The following is a 13,954-nucleotide window of genomic DNA, read 5'->3' on the forward strand; positions in this document are numbered from 1 at the left end:
CCTTTCACCCCCCAAGCAGCTTCCTCTTCTGTGCTTGCTTCTGATTTTTTTTTTCCTGCCCAAAGTTTCCTTCATCCTGTCAGATGCTTTCGGAGGCCAGACGGGAACCCTCATAATGAAGCCGGCCGCCGTGATGACCTCCGGTGGCCGACGGGAGAGTAAAGAGCAGATTGTGGCCAAGTCGGGGGATGCCGTGCCACATTACCCGTCTGCTTCTCTTCTTGGGAGAAGCCTGAAACCTGGATCTTCAAGCGAAATCTCCCCATATTTCCACGTTGACAGTAAATCAGCATTTAAAAAAATTCCCACGCGGGCCAAATAAAACATGTCCCAGCGTACTCCGTGGGGCCCCCTTGTTCCCATCCGTCCCTTCAGCCCCTGGGCCTGTTGGGGAATAACACCACAATCTCTCTCTCTCCGCTGTTCATTCGCTTCGTGTTCTCACCACTGTGTTTCTGGCTCTTGTCCCGTTTATGTAGCCGTTAAAACTCCTCACGACGAAGTCTGTCGATAGGCACAGAAAAGCGCGCGCGAGTGTCATCTTGATTGCTTTTGTGCACCCGGTGGCCCCGCGTCTTCTGGTTCTGGTGTCCGAACGCAGCAAAACTCCACCCAGCTGTTAGCGTTACGGACAGAAACAAGAGGAGCCCCTCTGCTGAAGGTGCCCTTATTTCTTAAACATGCTCTTCTCGGTTGATTTAAAACTTGTTCTGGGGCGCCTGGGTGGCGCAGTCGGTTAAGCGTCCGACTTCAGCCAGGTCACGATCTCGCGGTCCGTGAGTTCGAGCCCCGCGTCAGGCTCTGGGCTGATGGCTCGGAGCCTGGAGCCTGTTTCCGATTCTGTGTCTCCCTCTCTCTCTGCCCCTCCCCCGTTCATGCTCTGTCTCTCTCTGTCCCAAAAATAAATAAAAAACGTTGAAAAAAAAATTTTTTTAAATAAAAAATAAAATAAAATAAAAAATAAAACTTGTTCCCCTTCCTTTTCCCCATCTGCTGCGTGTTAGACGAAGTGACTTTTCTCCATCACGGAGATGACAGATACCAAGCAGTAAAACCGTAGAGCGCAAAACTCACAGGACACCTGCCTCTAAAACCCAAGAGAAAACCCTAGCACTCCATGAATATATTGCGATCGCCCCCAGATTCATTTTAGGGGCTAACGTGTTTGACTCACAGACCCCTCCTTCGCCGGGCACCCTTCAACCCTTCCTGCCCCTCCGGGGCCCTGTGGTCAGTCATGAAACGTGTGTAATGCACGCCTGAGGCGTCTGCGGTCAGATGTCTTGTTTATGCGACCTCATCGCTGTTGTCTGCTTTGATTTTGAGTCCCGACTGTGGAAAAGCCCATTTTTCTGCTAACAGCATTTATTCTGGAAGCGGGAACAGGAGCAGTGAGTTGAAATGTTGATGCTTCGACTTAATCCGGGCAAAATGAAGCCTTTGAGAGAAGCGCAAAATTGGAAAACCTTTACTTAATGGAAGGTGATTGATAGGGGCTGACAGCCTCCGAGCAATCGCCACGGCCTCAGAGGCCTCCACGCTTCTGTAATCTGCCGCGAGGCTATCATCAAGGGGTCAGAAATGATCATAGAGTAGAATCACTTTTTGATTATTGTTTTTGCTTGGTGTGGTTTGGAAAGATAAGGTGTGATTTCCAAGAGCGGCATCTGTTGTCACGGGAGTAATAATTACACTGCATGGGCCTCGGTGGGTGCCACTCCTGACATGCGTGTTTGTGCGTGTTTTCCGGTAATGTTTGTTTGCCCAGGATCTCGTGTGCTTTCAGCTGGCCCTGTGGGGCCAGCAAGTGCTGGCCGGGCTTAGAAGGACCCCCTGGGACGTGTATGTTTTGCATACTCAAGGTATACTTTACCTCTATCATTTTGTCTACTGCCCAAGGTAGGGAAGAGTGCCCCCAACACCTGTTCCACATGTCTTGCCAATCCAACCTAGCCCTTCAGGAGTCCGCCATTACACCCAAGTGTCCTCATTCATACACTGATTTTCTTTTATATTTGTAAATTAAGAGGAAACGAAGATTTGGATTCTGGGGACGCCTGGGTGGCTCAGTCGGTTACGTGTCTGACTTCGGCTCGGGTCATGGTCTCACGGTCCCTGAGTTCAAGCCCCGCGTCGGGCTCTGGTGCTGACAGCTCGGAGCCTGGAACCTGCTTCGGATTCTGTGTCTCCTTCTCTCTCTCTGCCCCTCCCCTGTTCACACTCTGTCTCTTAAAAATAAATAATATTTTTTTTTTAATTAAAAATGTTTTAAATTAAACAAAAGGTTGCATTCTGGTTGTGACTGAAGTCGCCCACATGTCTTTGAACACGTAAAATCAGTGGCTGAGACTAGATGCTCTTTGAGGTTCATCCAATTCTGTCATTCTATTTTCACACCCCTTTGAAGAGAATCAGGCACCCTGCCCCAACCCCGCTGTACCCTACAACATGCACACAGAGACGAGCCGGGGGTCTAGACCAGAACCCGATTCTGCAGGGTGGCCAGCACCAGGTTAGATACTCACAGAATCAGGGGCACCTGGGTGGCTCAGTCAGTGAAGCGTCCGACTCTTACTTTCGGCTCAGGTCATGATCTCATGGCTCGGGGTTCAAGCCCCACTCTGGGTTCTGTGCTGATGGCTGTGAAGCTTGATTGGGATTCTCTCTCTCCCTCTCTCTCTTTCTCTCTCCCTCAAAATAAATAAATTAATTTATTTTTTTTAAAAAAAGATGCAGAATTGGGGCACCTGAGTGGCTCAGTCTGTTGAGCATCCGACTTCGGCTCAGGTCATGATCTCACGGTTCGTGAGTTCAAGCCCCACATCGGGCTCCTTGCTGACAGCTCAGAGCCTGGAGCCTGCTTCAGATTCTGTGTCTCCCTCTCTCTCTTTGCCCCTCCCCCACTTGCACACTGTCTCTCTCAAAAATAAATGAACATTACCAAAAAAAAAAAAAAAAAAAGATGCAGAATTATATCCTACCTGAACAGGGACTTTGGCCTGCATTGTCGCGTGTTGCCTATCTTGGCTGTAAATGTTGTTAACCAACGTCTGTAATTTTTCTCATCAGAACAAAACAAGAAAGACAGGGAAAAATTTTTAATGGAAGATACAGAGAAAAGTTTAGCAGATTTTAGTCTGTATCCAAATAGGAACATAAAGGGATGGGATTATGGGAGTGACTCCTGGGTTTTGTGTTCAAGAAGTTGTTTCCAGAAACAGATTCCTAACATTTTTCTCTCAAGTTTGGCCATTTTCTTTCTTCCTTCCTTCCTTCCTTTCTTTCTTTCTTTCTTTCTTTCTTTTTAATGTTTATTTATTTTGAGATTGGAAGAGAGAGAGAAAGCAAGCTGAGGAACAGAGAGAGAGAGAGAGAGAGAGAGAGAGAGAGGGAGAGAATCCCAAGCAGGACCCATGCTGTCAGCACAGAGCCTGACATGGGGCTCGAACTCACAAACTCTGAGATCATGACCTGAGCCGAAATCAAGAGTCAGACGCTCAACTGACTGAGCCACCCAGGCTCCCCAAGTTCGGCCATTTTCAGTTATGGTTTTAGAAGTGAGTTAGTAGGCATTTTTAAAAAATTTTTTGAAAAATAAGTCTTTCTAAGATTTAAGTTTTTAGTACAGGTTTTCATGCCTCTCCTCTCTTAAATATTATACCCATAAAAAGGACTAAGTGAACATGTAGCTGGTTTTAGGGTTGTTAAGTCACAGTCATTCACAGATCATCCTTTTCATGTGTTAGCAAAACAGAAATTCAAATATCAAATTACCGTGGCGCCTGGGTGGCTGAATCGGTTGAGCATCCGACTCTTGGTTTCGACTCAGGTCATGATCACAGGGTCATGGAGTCGAGCCTTGCGTAGGGCTCTGCAATGAGTGTAGACTCTGCTTGGGATTCTCTCTCTCTTTCCCTCTGCCCCTCTTACCCACTCATGCACGTGTGCACTCGCTCTTTCTCTCTCTCTCTCTCTCTCTCTCTCTCGAAAAAGAACTCAAATTACCTTCCTGATTCCCTGTGTCCACTCCATTTAGGGGTCCCCCTAGCCCCAGCCAATTTTTGGTGTGTGCTTAGAGAATGGGGCAGTTTTACTTGAATATTAGCTGTGAGAAGCAGTAACCATTGATAAATGCACGCTCCATAGCGGTGGCCGGGTTCAAAACAGCTCAGGACAAAGCAGAGCTTAAGGTGCAGAGAATCTGCCCTTGTGACTTCCTCTTGATCCTAAGGCAGCATGCCCACTTGGAACCGCACGTGTTTGAAGGAAGTAGGAGGGTAGCTTAAGGGAATTTGTAGTATTCAAAAAGTAAAATAGGTCATTCTCCCTTCCTGAGCCCTTTGGCGAAGCAATGGTATCAACCAGATACGAAGCTTGAAAGAACTCGACTCTACATGTTGTTACATTAATGAAGGCTTTAGAGATCCCTTCAGCTGTTCCAGCAGACCTCACCAGTGACCCCGTGTTTATTTTTTTGGCTCACCTTTTCTTTCTGTCTCAGAGCCAAGCAGTCGTGACGATTTCCAGCCGTTGAATGAGCGTTAAATTCCTAAGAAAAATTGATTTGGGGCTCATTTTCAATCGCTGATGAGTTCTCTCTGCCCGTGAGTGTGAACAGTGAGATCAATTTCTCCGGATTAGCAGCAGAACGATCTTGGTATTGGACTTGAGTCTCAGTGGTCCGTGACACAGGTGTCCTCCCATGGCAGGCACCTCGGGCCTCTGCTCATCCCTGCACATCAGGCCTGCGCCTGTATCGGCCTTATATGTCTCCAGAACAGCCTCTGCATGTTCTTTCACATGCTTGTTCCTGCTCCTCGGGGACTTTGGCCCTCGAAGCAAAGTCCCTTTCAAAATGACTTTTGGATTTCCGAAAAGTGTTATATATTTTTAAAGTTTCTTGTAGATATGGATCTAAGAGTTTCCATGGTTGCATTGGCATTTGTCTGGCATAGCTTCTTACCTGTAAATATACAGAGAAGTGAAAAGAAACCCGAGAAGGGTCACCTTTAAGAGTGAATGAATATGGTGGCCTCGCACCACGATGAATGCAATTAGTGCCACCGAACCACACGCTTAAAGATGGCTCGTGTGGCGAGCTTCGTGGTATGTGTATTTAACCACAATAAATTTTTCTTATTTAAAAAAACGAGGGGCGCCTGTGTGGCGCAGTCGGTTAAGCGTCCGACTTCAGCCAGGTCACGATCTCGCGGTCCGGGAGTTCGAGCCCCGCATCAGGCTCTGGGCTGATGGCTCAGGGCCTGGAGCCTGTTTCCAATTCTGTGTCTCCCTCTCTCTCTGCCCCTCCCCCGTTCATGCTCTGTCTCTCTCTGTCCCAAAAATAAATAAAAAACGTTGAAAAAAAATTTAAAAAAACGAGTAAAATTTGATTTCATGAAGTTATGGCAAAGGTAAAGTCATGTAATTTCTGAAATTCCTTGGCACCTTTATAAAGTAATGAACAATACCGTTCCGTACGACCATTTTTTATGTGATGTGGTAACAGAATCTTCATTATATCTATACAGATTTGCCTAAGCAGAATAGGAAAAGGAACAAAAATGCCTTCAAAAACTAGAGAACATGTCACAAATAAAACGTAGATGAATTAAGCATTGTTGTTGCTGAATCTTAACTTCCGTCATTCCTGTTAATATTAGTAAAGCACAGTTTTCTGATCACTGATCTATTCCTATGTCCAAAATATTGGCAGTTTGTTTTTTGAAACCTGGAAGGAAAGTTTTACGCCTGGAATGTTTGATTTACAGAGACTTCTCTATTCTTGTTATCAGCCCTCTGGCGTTACACTTTTCATGTAACTTCAGTAACATGATATAATGTCAGTAACATGACTTTTTTAGCATGTCTACAGGGATGCTTTTGATCCGCCTTGCTGCTCCGACTTCCGGTTTGTTTAGAGGCAGTGGAGGCCCTAAGAGTCAGGGGACATGCTTCCTCCCTTTGGTCAGGCAGCAGGCACCCCTTAACTGTGACATTGAGTCTGTTTAATTCATACTAACCACGCCTTAGCAAAGTTAGACTTCCAGTGTTGCCAAACAACGGTTGTCCTCATTGTGATCCAGACTCACCTCTCTTCGGCCTGTCTTTTCAACTCTGCTCCTCGTCCCTTCGTCCTGTTTTTTAATGTGAGCTGGACCTACTTCTGTGGTGTTCCTCATTCTGTGAGTATTTCTTCGCCGTGTCTCGTATTTTTGGTGGCATGTGCTGGCTTCAGGCGATTTAATACCCAGATGTGCTAGACTTTAAATATTCCTGCTTCATTCTCCCCCTCCCCCCAAAGCACCTTCATTGCCAGTGGCAAAAATTCTAGACCTCAGGCAAATTTTTCAGAACAAGAGCCCTTTTAGCCCTTCCGTACTAAATAAATATTTCCAAGCACTTTGCTTAAGTGGAGACTATAATTGCGATACATTTTCATATGTGAAGGTAGAGGGAAAGCAGAGCCATCTAGAAGGAGTTTCTCTGGCCTGTGGCAAATTAGAAGATTTAGGTATTTAAAGGCATATATTTTTTTTTTGGGGGGGGGGGGAAGGGATAAAATGATTACTGATTATACCAATAGTAATCCTCAGAATGAGCGCAGAAGTTTTACTATCTGGGTTTTTCTGTCCCAGCATCACGCAACCTTGTTTATCTACACTGCTCGTTTCAAAGAAGCCGGATCAGGGGTCTCTGGCATTGCCGAATGCCAACAACACTGTCTGGTTTTAGGCAACGAAAGGTATGGAGAAGCCTTTGGAGAATTTTTTGCCCACAGATTCAAGGCTCTGTATTCAAACTTTCCTCCCTGGGCGGATGGGTTTATTCCGAGGGTAGTAACTCCCACAGGCGATAATATCTCTTCTCCTTGCTAATGTTCCAAGTCAGGCTCAGGTTCCTGATTTCCACCAGGCGGATGCCATAAACACACTTGACCCTTGAGTAGCATGGATTTGAACTATGGAGGTCCACTCACGTGTAGATTTTTTTTTTTCAATAAATGTAGTACAGTATAGTAAACGTGTTTTTCTCTTCCTTAGGATTTTATTTAAGTTTATTTATTTATTTTGAGAGACAGAGAGAGTGTGTGAGCTGGGGAGGGGCAGAGAGAGAAGGAGAAAGAGAATTCCAAGCAGGCTCCACACTATCAACGCAGAGCCCTACTCAGGGCTCGATCTCATGATCCGTGAGATCATGACCTGAGCCGAATTCAAGAGTTGGACCCTTAACCAACTGAGCCACCACCCCCCCCACTTCCTTGTGATTTTTTAAATAACGTTTTCCTCCCTGTAGCTTTACTTCACTGTAAGAATACAGTATAGAGTGCATACGACATACAGAACATGTGTTAATGGACTATGTTGTCAGTGAGGCTTCTGGTCAGCAGCAGTCGATTAGTAGTTAAGTTTGGGGGAGTCAGAGGGCGCCTCCAACCCCTCATTGTTCAAGGATCCAGTGTCATTCTAAGTAGGTCTCTCTGAGCTCACAGCCCTGTAGCCCGAGCATCCCCCAAGGGGCTCACCTTGATGGGCTCTGGACTGTGACAATCAGTGGAGCCTTAACCCGTCGGTCTTAAAAGTGCATCTCCGGCTCTGGGTGCTGGGCTCTCCCTGTGCGCCCTACACTGTCCTCTCTCATCTCTTTCTAGTCCTTTCTTTTTTCTCCTTTCCTGTTTTCTTCCAGGGAAGTTTTCAGACTTCCAGTCTTTTTCTCCCCACTGCTCATCTCTATTCATCACCTCAGTCAAGAGTATACCCTCCAACGTTTATTTATTTTGGGGACAGAGAGAGACAGAGCATGAACGGGGGAGGGGCAGAGAGAGAGGGAGACACAGAATCGGAAACAGGCTCCAGGCTCTGAGCCATCAGCCCAGAGCCCGACGCGGGGCTCGAACTCACGGAGCGCGAGATCGTGACCTGGCTGAAGTCGGACGCTTAACCGACTGCGCCACCCAGGCGCCCCAAGAGTATACCCTCCAGAGGCGTCCCTCTCAGCCTCCTCCTACCCTCTCAGCCAGCTTCCGCAAAGCCCTGTCCTCCTCTGCTCTGTTTTGTGTGTCCCAGCCAGCCACTTTCTCCCTTCGCTGTGCCATAGAGTATGGAGCCATCTGGAAGTGTGCCACCAAATAGAACAGAGGACAGGAATAGTCCAAGAAATACATTTTTTAAATTATTTTTTAATGTTCATTTATTTCTGAGAGAGAGAGAGAGAAAGCTGGGGAGGGGCAGAGAGAGAGAGGGAGACACAGAATCCGAAGCAGGCTCCAGGCTCCGAACTGTCAGCACAGAGCCCGATACGGGACTCGAACTCAGGAGCCGTGAGATCGTGACCTGAGCCGAAGTCGGACACTCAACCGACTGAGCCACCCAGGCACCCCAAGAAGTACATTTTTAAAAACATTATTGTATCATGGCTTTATGATATACTCTACAAATTACTTTGTAAAAATATCTTTTGTATACGTTTTCTTGCCATTTCCATGACCCATTTTCAAGTGCATCGAAGCTAGTGAATTAGCACCTGTGTGGCTGCGTTCTCGCAAAATTGAAGACCGGAGCCACCTTCTCCCAACCCAGTTTCATCTCCTCATAGAAGATGTTTTGGGTTTTGTTCCTTGGTCATCTTAGCAGGATGCCAGCCATTTTGGAGTCAGTCGGGCTCTGTGGAGAACGGTCTTTCACATATTTGGCTACTTAGTTTGGAAACTGATGGATATCCTCTTTCACTTGGAGTATGCGGAGGGTCGCTTCGCCCTCTTCTAGACATGGCTGACTTTGTCAAAACAGTTAAAGTCGGATTGTACTTTTGCGATCATAACCATGGATGAGGCGTTGTGCCCTTAGCTCGTTCTGGTAATGAGGACTTACAGAGGCTTAAAACCCTTTTTTTAATCCCCTAGAGAGGCTCTGTCCATCAGGGGCCAATCAAGAAAAAGAGTAACCATACTAGGTGTTTCACACAGAGGAGACGTAATACAGAGAACTTGTTGCAACACTGTGGGAAGGACTGAGAGAATAAAAAAGGGGAGGGTGGAGTAATCCAGAAGGTAGTACCTGTGGGAGGCAGCTACCACATAGACATGGGAGAAGGACGGTTAGAAGTGTGTTCCAGAGCCCAGGAGCATCCTCACCGCTGCCCTCCCAGGACCGCTGCCCAACCAGAACAGCAGGACCATGAGGGGATGACACCAGACCAGAGAAGGGCCGCCTTGCTGGTGCTGGGGCCACAAGGGAGGCTGTGTGGCTGCAACTGGGGTCACTGAGGAAACTCACAGAGACACTGCTAGAAGCAGATGGGGAAAAAGAGGAAGAAAGACAGCTTCTATCCTTCTTCTTGCTTTCTGAACTCCTTCCAGTACCTGATATTGGCAGAATGCAACAGGAAGCTAGCTGGCAAGGGAACCCAGGAAAAGTGGGGTTTGCAGACTCCAAGCCCCACAATGCCAGGACAGGGCGAAGAAGGGCAGGTGTAGAGCTAAGAGACAACAGGTCATTCCTGGCCTGCAGGCTCTCTACATGGGGACCATTGAGATGTTCTCTGTATCTATCTCACTGAAATCATCTGAAGTGCTTTCCCAGCCTTTCATGTTTCCTTCAGAATTGTGAGGTTCCTCATGGACCTGTTGAGTTGGAAAAAGGTTTATATGTATTCTAGAGGACTGTTTGATCAGAGCCATTGATTCCCAGCAACATAAATTTCAGAAAACCCTAAAAATATATACATTGTCGTCAACAGAAGAAAGCGTTGTTGTCACATTGAGCACCTGGAAGAAATGATACCATTTCCAGTGCTTGGCAAGTGGACCTACTGTGTTAGATAATCATAGACATGAACGGATGCACAACAGTTGCACTTCATGTCTTATCATGCTATTGGCTTATATCTTTCAGTTATTTCCTTTCTATCTCTTTGTGAAAGGAAGAACTGTGAGAAGTTATCTGTGAAAAAAGCGACAAATAGAAAGGACCGTTGGCGACCCTCTGCACTCTTAGAGATTGGAAGGTAAAGCTGAAGAGACCTTCCAGAAGTTAGAACCAAAGACAAGGGAGGATATATTAATTAGAGGCTTAGTCAAGATCCAAATGATAGGAATGTCACAATGAGAAAATAGGAGCAAGGAAATTTTCAAAGAGAAGAATGCAAGAAATTTCCCCAAAACTGAGGAACAGGAGTGACCATATTGAAAGAACCCACTAGGTTCCCAGCTTAATAAATGGAAAAAAGACCCATGTCAAGGCACAGAGTAATGAAATTTCAAAACCTATAGATAAAGAGAAATTCCTGTAACTTCTCAGAGTAAGTGGAAGGGGGCACAGGGTGGTGGTGGGAGGATCTGAAATCAGAAAGGCATCTAGTATCTCATCAAAAACACTGGAGGGCAGTGAAGTATTGCAGCAAGCTCCTGGCAGATGTACTTTCCCTAATGAGAAAGTTAACTCTAAAAAAGAGATATCTGATGCCAGAAGTGAAGGAGAAAAGTAAGGAGAATTCCCTGGATGATAGCAGTGGGAAGACCCAGGTCTGTGCAACAGACCAAGAGACTCACCATTCAAGAACAGATCTAGAAGTCAGGGGGAAAATAGAATGATATGTTTTCCTAGATGAAAAAAGTGCCCTTAGGGGTGCCTGGGTGGCTCAGTCAGTTAAGCGTCCAACTTTTGACCTCAGCTCGGGTCATGATGTCATGGTTCATGAGATTGAACCCAGTGTTGGTTTCTGTGCTGATAGCATGGAACCTACTTGGGATTCTCTCTCTTTCCCTCTCTCTTTGCCCCTCCCTGCTCATGCACATGCTCTCTCTCTCTCTCAAAATAAATGAATAAAATTTAAAAAAAGAAGAAGAAGAAAAATGCACTGAGAGGCTGCTGGAGAGTATGCGATTTGGTAGCAGGGAATCGAAGCAATTGAAAAAGAAAGGCAATTATTAACTACAGGAAAATGAAAAGTAATACCAAAAAAAGGAAACATAGTTATAATGTATTACTTAAGAGTGAATGTGTACATAGCCATAATAATTTAGACATTTGCTGTTAAAATAACCTAAATATATGATATAAGTATACAGAAGATGGGAAAGAGAAGAAGTGAAATGTAAGAGAGCTAAATCCTACAATGAAGGAAGAAATGACTATGTAATATCTAAAACTGATAGAATTTAGAGATTATAGTCTAAGCACATTATTTTAAATGGTGGAGACTAAAAATAAATTGTGAGAACTAATGATGGAGTAGTCAGAAGGGGGAGGCAGAAATTGCCCTTTTTTAAATAAAACTTTTTAGAATTATTTGAATTTTTAAGTTTGTGGCATAACTCATTTTGATGTAATCATTTTCTTTAATATTGAGATCTTCGTAGGTTCTGTTATATTGAGGGATAAGCTTCTAAATAACAAACAAATCTGTTAATTAAAAATACAGAGTTTATTAAGTAAAAAAAAATTCAAGTAACTTTTGAATAGATTTCTTTGTATACCTTTAGTTGCACATATTCCCAAAATGATAAGCTGCAGACTTATCTCAGACTCTAAGTAGGTTTGTCATTGGGCACTAGTGGTATTTGTAGAGTAATTCTGAACCTACTTTGTGTGCCTAGTAGAAGAGAATGAGTAAATAAATATATTGGTGTACTTAGTAACCAGCATGATGCAAATACCAAATGGGGGAAGTAAGAACAAACTCTGTGGTGTTAGATTGGAATTATAAGTATCATTGTGGACTCATGATTGAAAAGTAATAAATATCCTGCTTTTAATCAGTGAAAGAGCCTCGAAGCAATGATATTCCAGTAGCAGTGAGCATAATTAGTGCCCAGATCTTGGTTTCCAAATAGTGTTTGCCACGAAGAGGAACCAAACTCCTTGCAGCAACAGCTAATTCTAGGCTAGGGGAGAGAAATATAAGACAACCCTACAATATCTCATGGCAGAAGTTAAGGAAATGCACAAACTATGATGAAGGCATTTCAAAAGTATATAGGAGCTGCGTTAAAGGAACTCCCCGTGGTCAAATTTGGAGCAATTGAAGCAATAAAAATAATAATGATGGTAATAAACACTGGAGTTTTTAAAAACGCATTCATAAGTTCACATCAATAGTAAAAAAAAAAAAAAAGGCAGAGGTGAGCCTGGGGAGAGGGTCTTCTTGCCAGCTAATAAATGTAGGAGAGGGGCATCTGGGTGGTTCAGTTGGTTAAGCGTCCAACTTCAGCTCAGGTCATGATCTCATGGTTGGTGGGTTCGAGCCCTGCATCGGGCTCTGTGCTGACAGCTCAGAGCCTGGAGCCTGCTTCGGATTCTGTGTCTCCCTCTCTCTCTGCCCCTCTCCCACTCACGCTTTCTCTCTCTCTCAAAATAAATAAATAAACTTTAAAAAAAAGTAGGAGAATGATAAAATTATGAAATCACCATTTTGCAAGTGCCAGTGTAATTGTTTCAGAATCATCAGTGGATGCTGAACCAACCAGTGAAAGGTGATGGGAAATAGGATATTCAGTCTCAAATTATGACCCCACAGATTATTTATTAGTTGTAAAGGAGGAAAGAGACTTGAACATCACCGGTGTTAGAGACAAGCTAGCCTTACACAGCTCCAAATGTGACACAGCAGGAAGTAAATGCATCGTATTTACGTCAAATTGTTAACTCAGGTCTGATCAAGAGAAAGAATGAGAGTGGTGTAGATTGTCCTCGGCCCTTTGAAAGTGTCATTGCCATGGAAGAAAGAGAAAGATGGGAAACTGTTGTAGATTAAAGGAGACAGAAGAGGGGCACCTGGGTGGCTCAATTGGTTCAGTGTCCGACTTTGGCTCAGGTCATGATCTCATAGTTCATGGGTTTGCGCCCCATGCCGGGCTGTGTGCTGACAGCTCGGAGCCTGGAGCCTGCTTCGGATTCTGTGTCTCCCTCTTTCTCTCTGCCTCTCCCCCACTTGTGCATGCTTTCTCTCTCTCTCAAAAATAAATAAACATTAAAAAAAATAAAGGAGACAGAAGATGCACCTTGTGATTTTGATTTGGTTCTGGATCAAAAACACACAGCTGAAAGAACATTATTGGGATCTCAAGGGGGATTTAAACGTGGACTGTGTATTAGGTAAAGTCATTGCATCGATGTTAAAAGTTTTGGTTGTAACATTGGTTTTATGCTTTGTTGGAGAATTTTCCTTGTTCTTGAAAGATGCATGCTGAAGCTTTGGGGAATGAAGGGTTATGTGTTTGGGGCTTGCTTTCCAAAGTCTCAGCAAAACACACACACACATAATACAAAAACACAGAAAACAGATCCGCTAAGTATGATTTCATTATTAGGTAATGATATATAACAGTTATTCACCAGTGTTACTTGGTCAGTCTCAGTGAGGGCTACACAGATTTTAATTCTTTCAAAATTACAACATTGGGGAGGGGAGGGAAAATATAAACAGTGAAGTTTCCCATGGATTTCTGTCTTTGTTCACATTAAAAAAATTTTTTTTAATATTTAATTTTGAGAGAGAGAGGGGGAGAGAATGTGAGTGGGGAGGGGCAGAGAGAGAGGGAGACACAGAATCCGAAGCAGGCTCCAGGGTCGAGCTGCCAAACAGAGCCCAATGCGGGGCTCGAACCCACAAGCCGTGAGATCATGACTTGAACCGGAGTCGGACACTTAACCAACGGAACCACCCAGGCGCCCCTTAGTTCACATTCTGATATGTTGTCTGAGGAAGGAATGAGCACCTGGTGAAGTTCTAGGTGTGCCATGTGTATGCCCTTTCAGATTGGGCTTAAACTGTAGGAGGACCTCTAGAGATGACTCCACTTTAGTGTGAGCGAGGTGAGACATTGTAGATGCTGCTCATATAGGGTCGAAAGGCTCCAGCTACTCAGGAAGGCAACACCAGTCTCACTGCAGGCTTGTCCCTGAAGACCTTGGCTATCAAGAAGGCAAGGTGCAAACCCTAAGCATTGTCTACCCAG

General features: G+C 44.8%; 1 protein-coding gene across 1 annotated transcript in view; it reads left to right on the top strand.

The window, feature by feature from the left end:
- The window catches only part of STX8 (syntaxin 8), a 259,347-nt gene that overhangs the window by 166,502 nt on the left and 78,891 nt on the right, over window positions 1–13,954 (top strand). The window contains exon 8 of the mRNA XM_040453213.1: window positions 9,891–10,002. Within this exon, the coding sequence (XP_040309147.1) occupies window positions 9,891–10,002 (112 nt within the window). The remainder of the gene's footprint in view (window positions 1–9,890; window positions 10,003–13,954) is intronic.

Source organism: Herpailurus yagouaroundi, unplaced genomic scaffold (genome assembly GCF_014898765.1).
Source record: "Herpailurus yagouaroundi ecotype Mexico unplaced genomic scaffold, PumYag 208, whole genome shotgun sequence".
NCBI classification, from domain to species: Eukaryota; Metazoa; Chordata; class Mammalia; order Carnivora; family Felidae; genus Herpailurus; species Herpailurus yagouaroundi.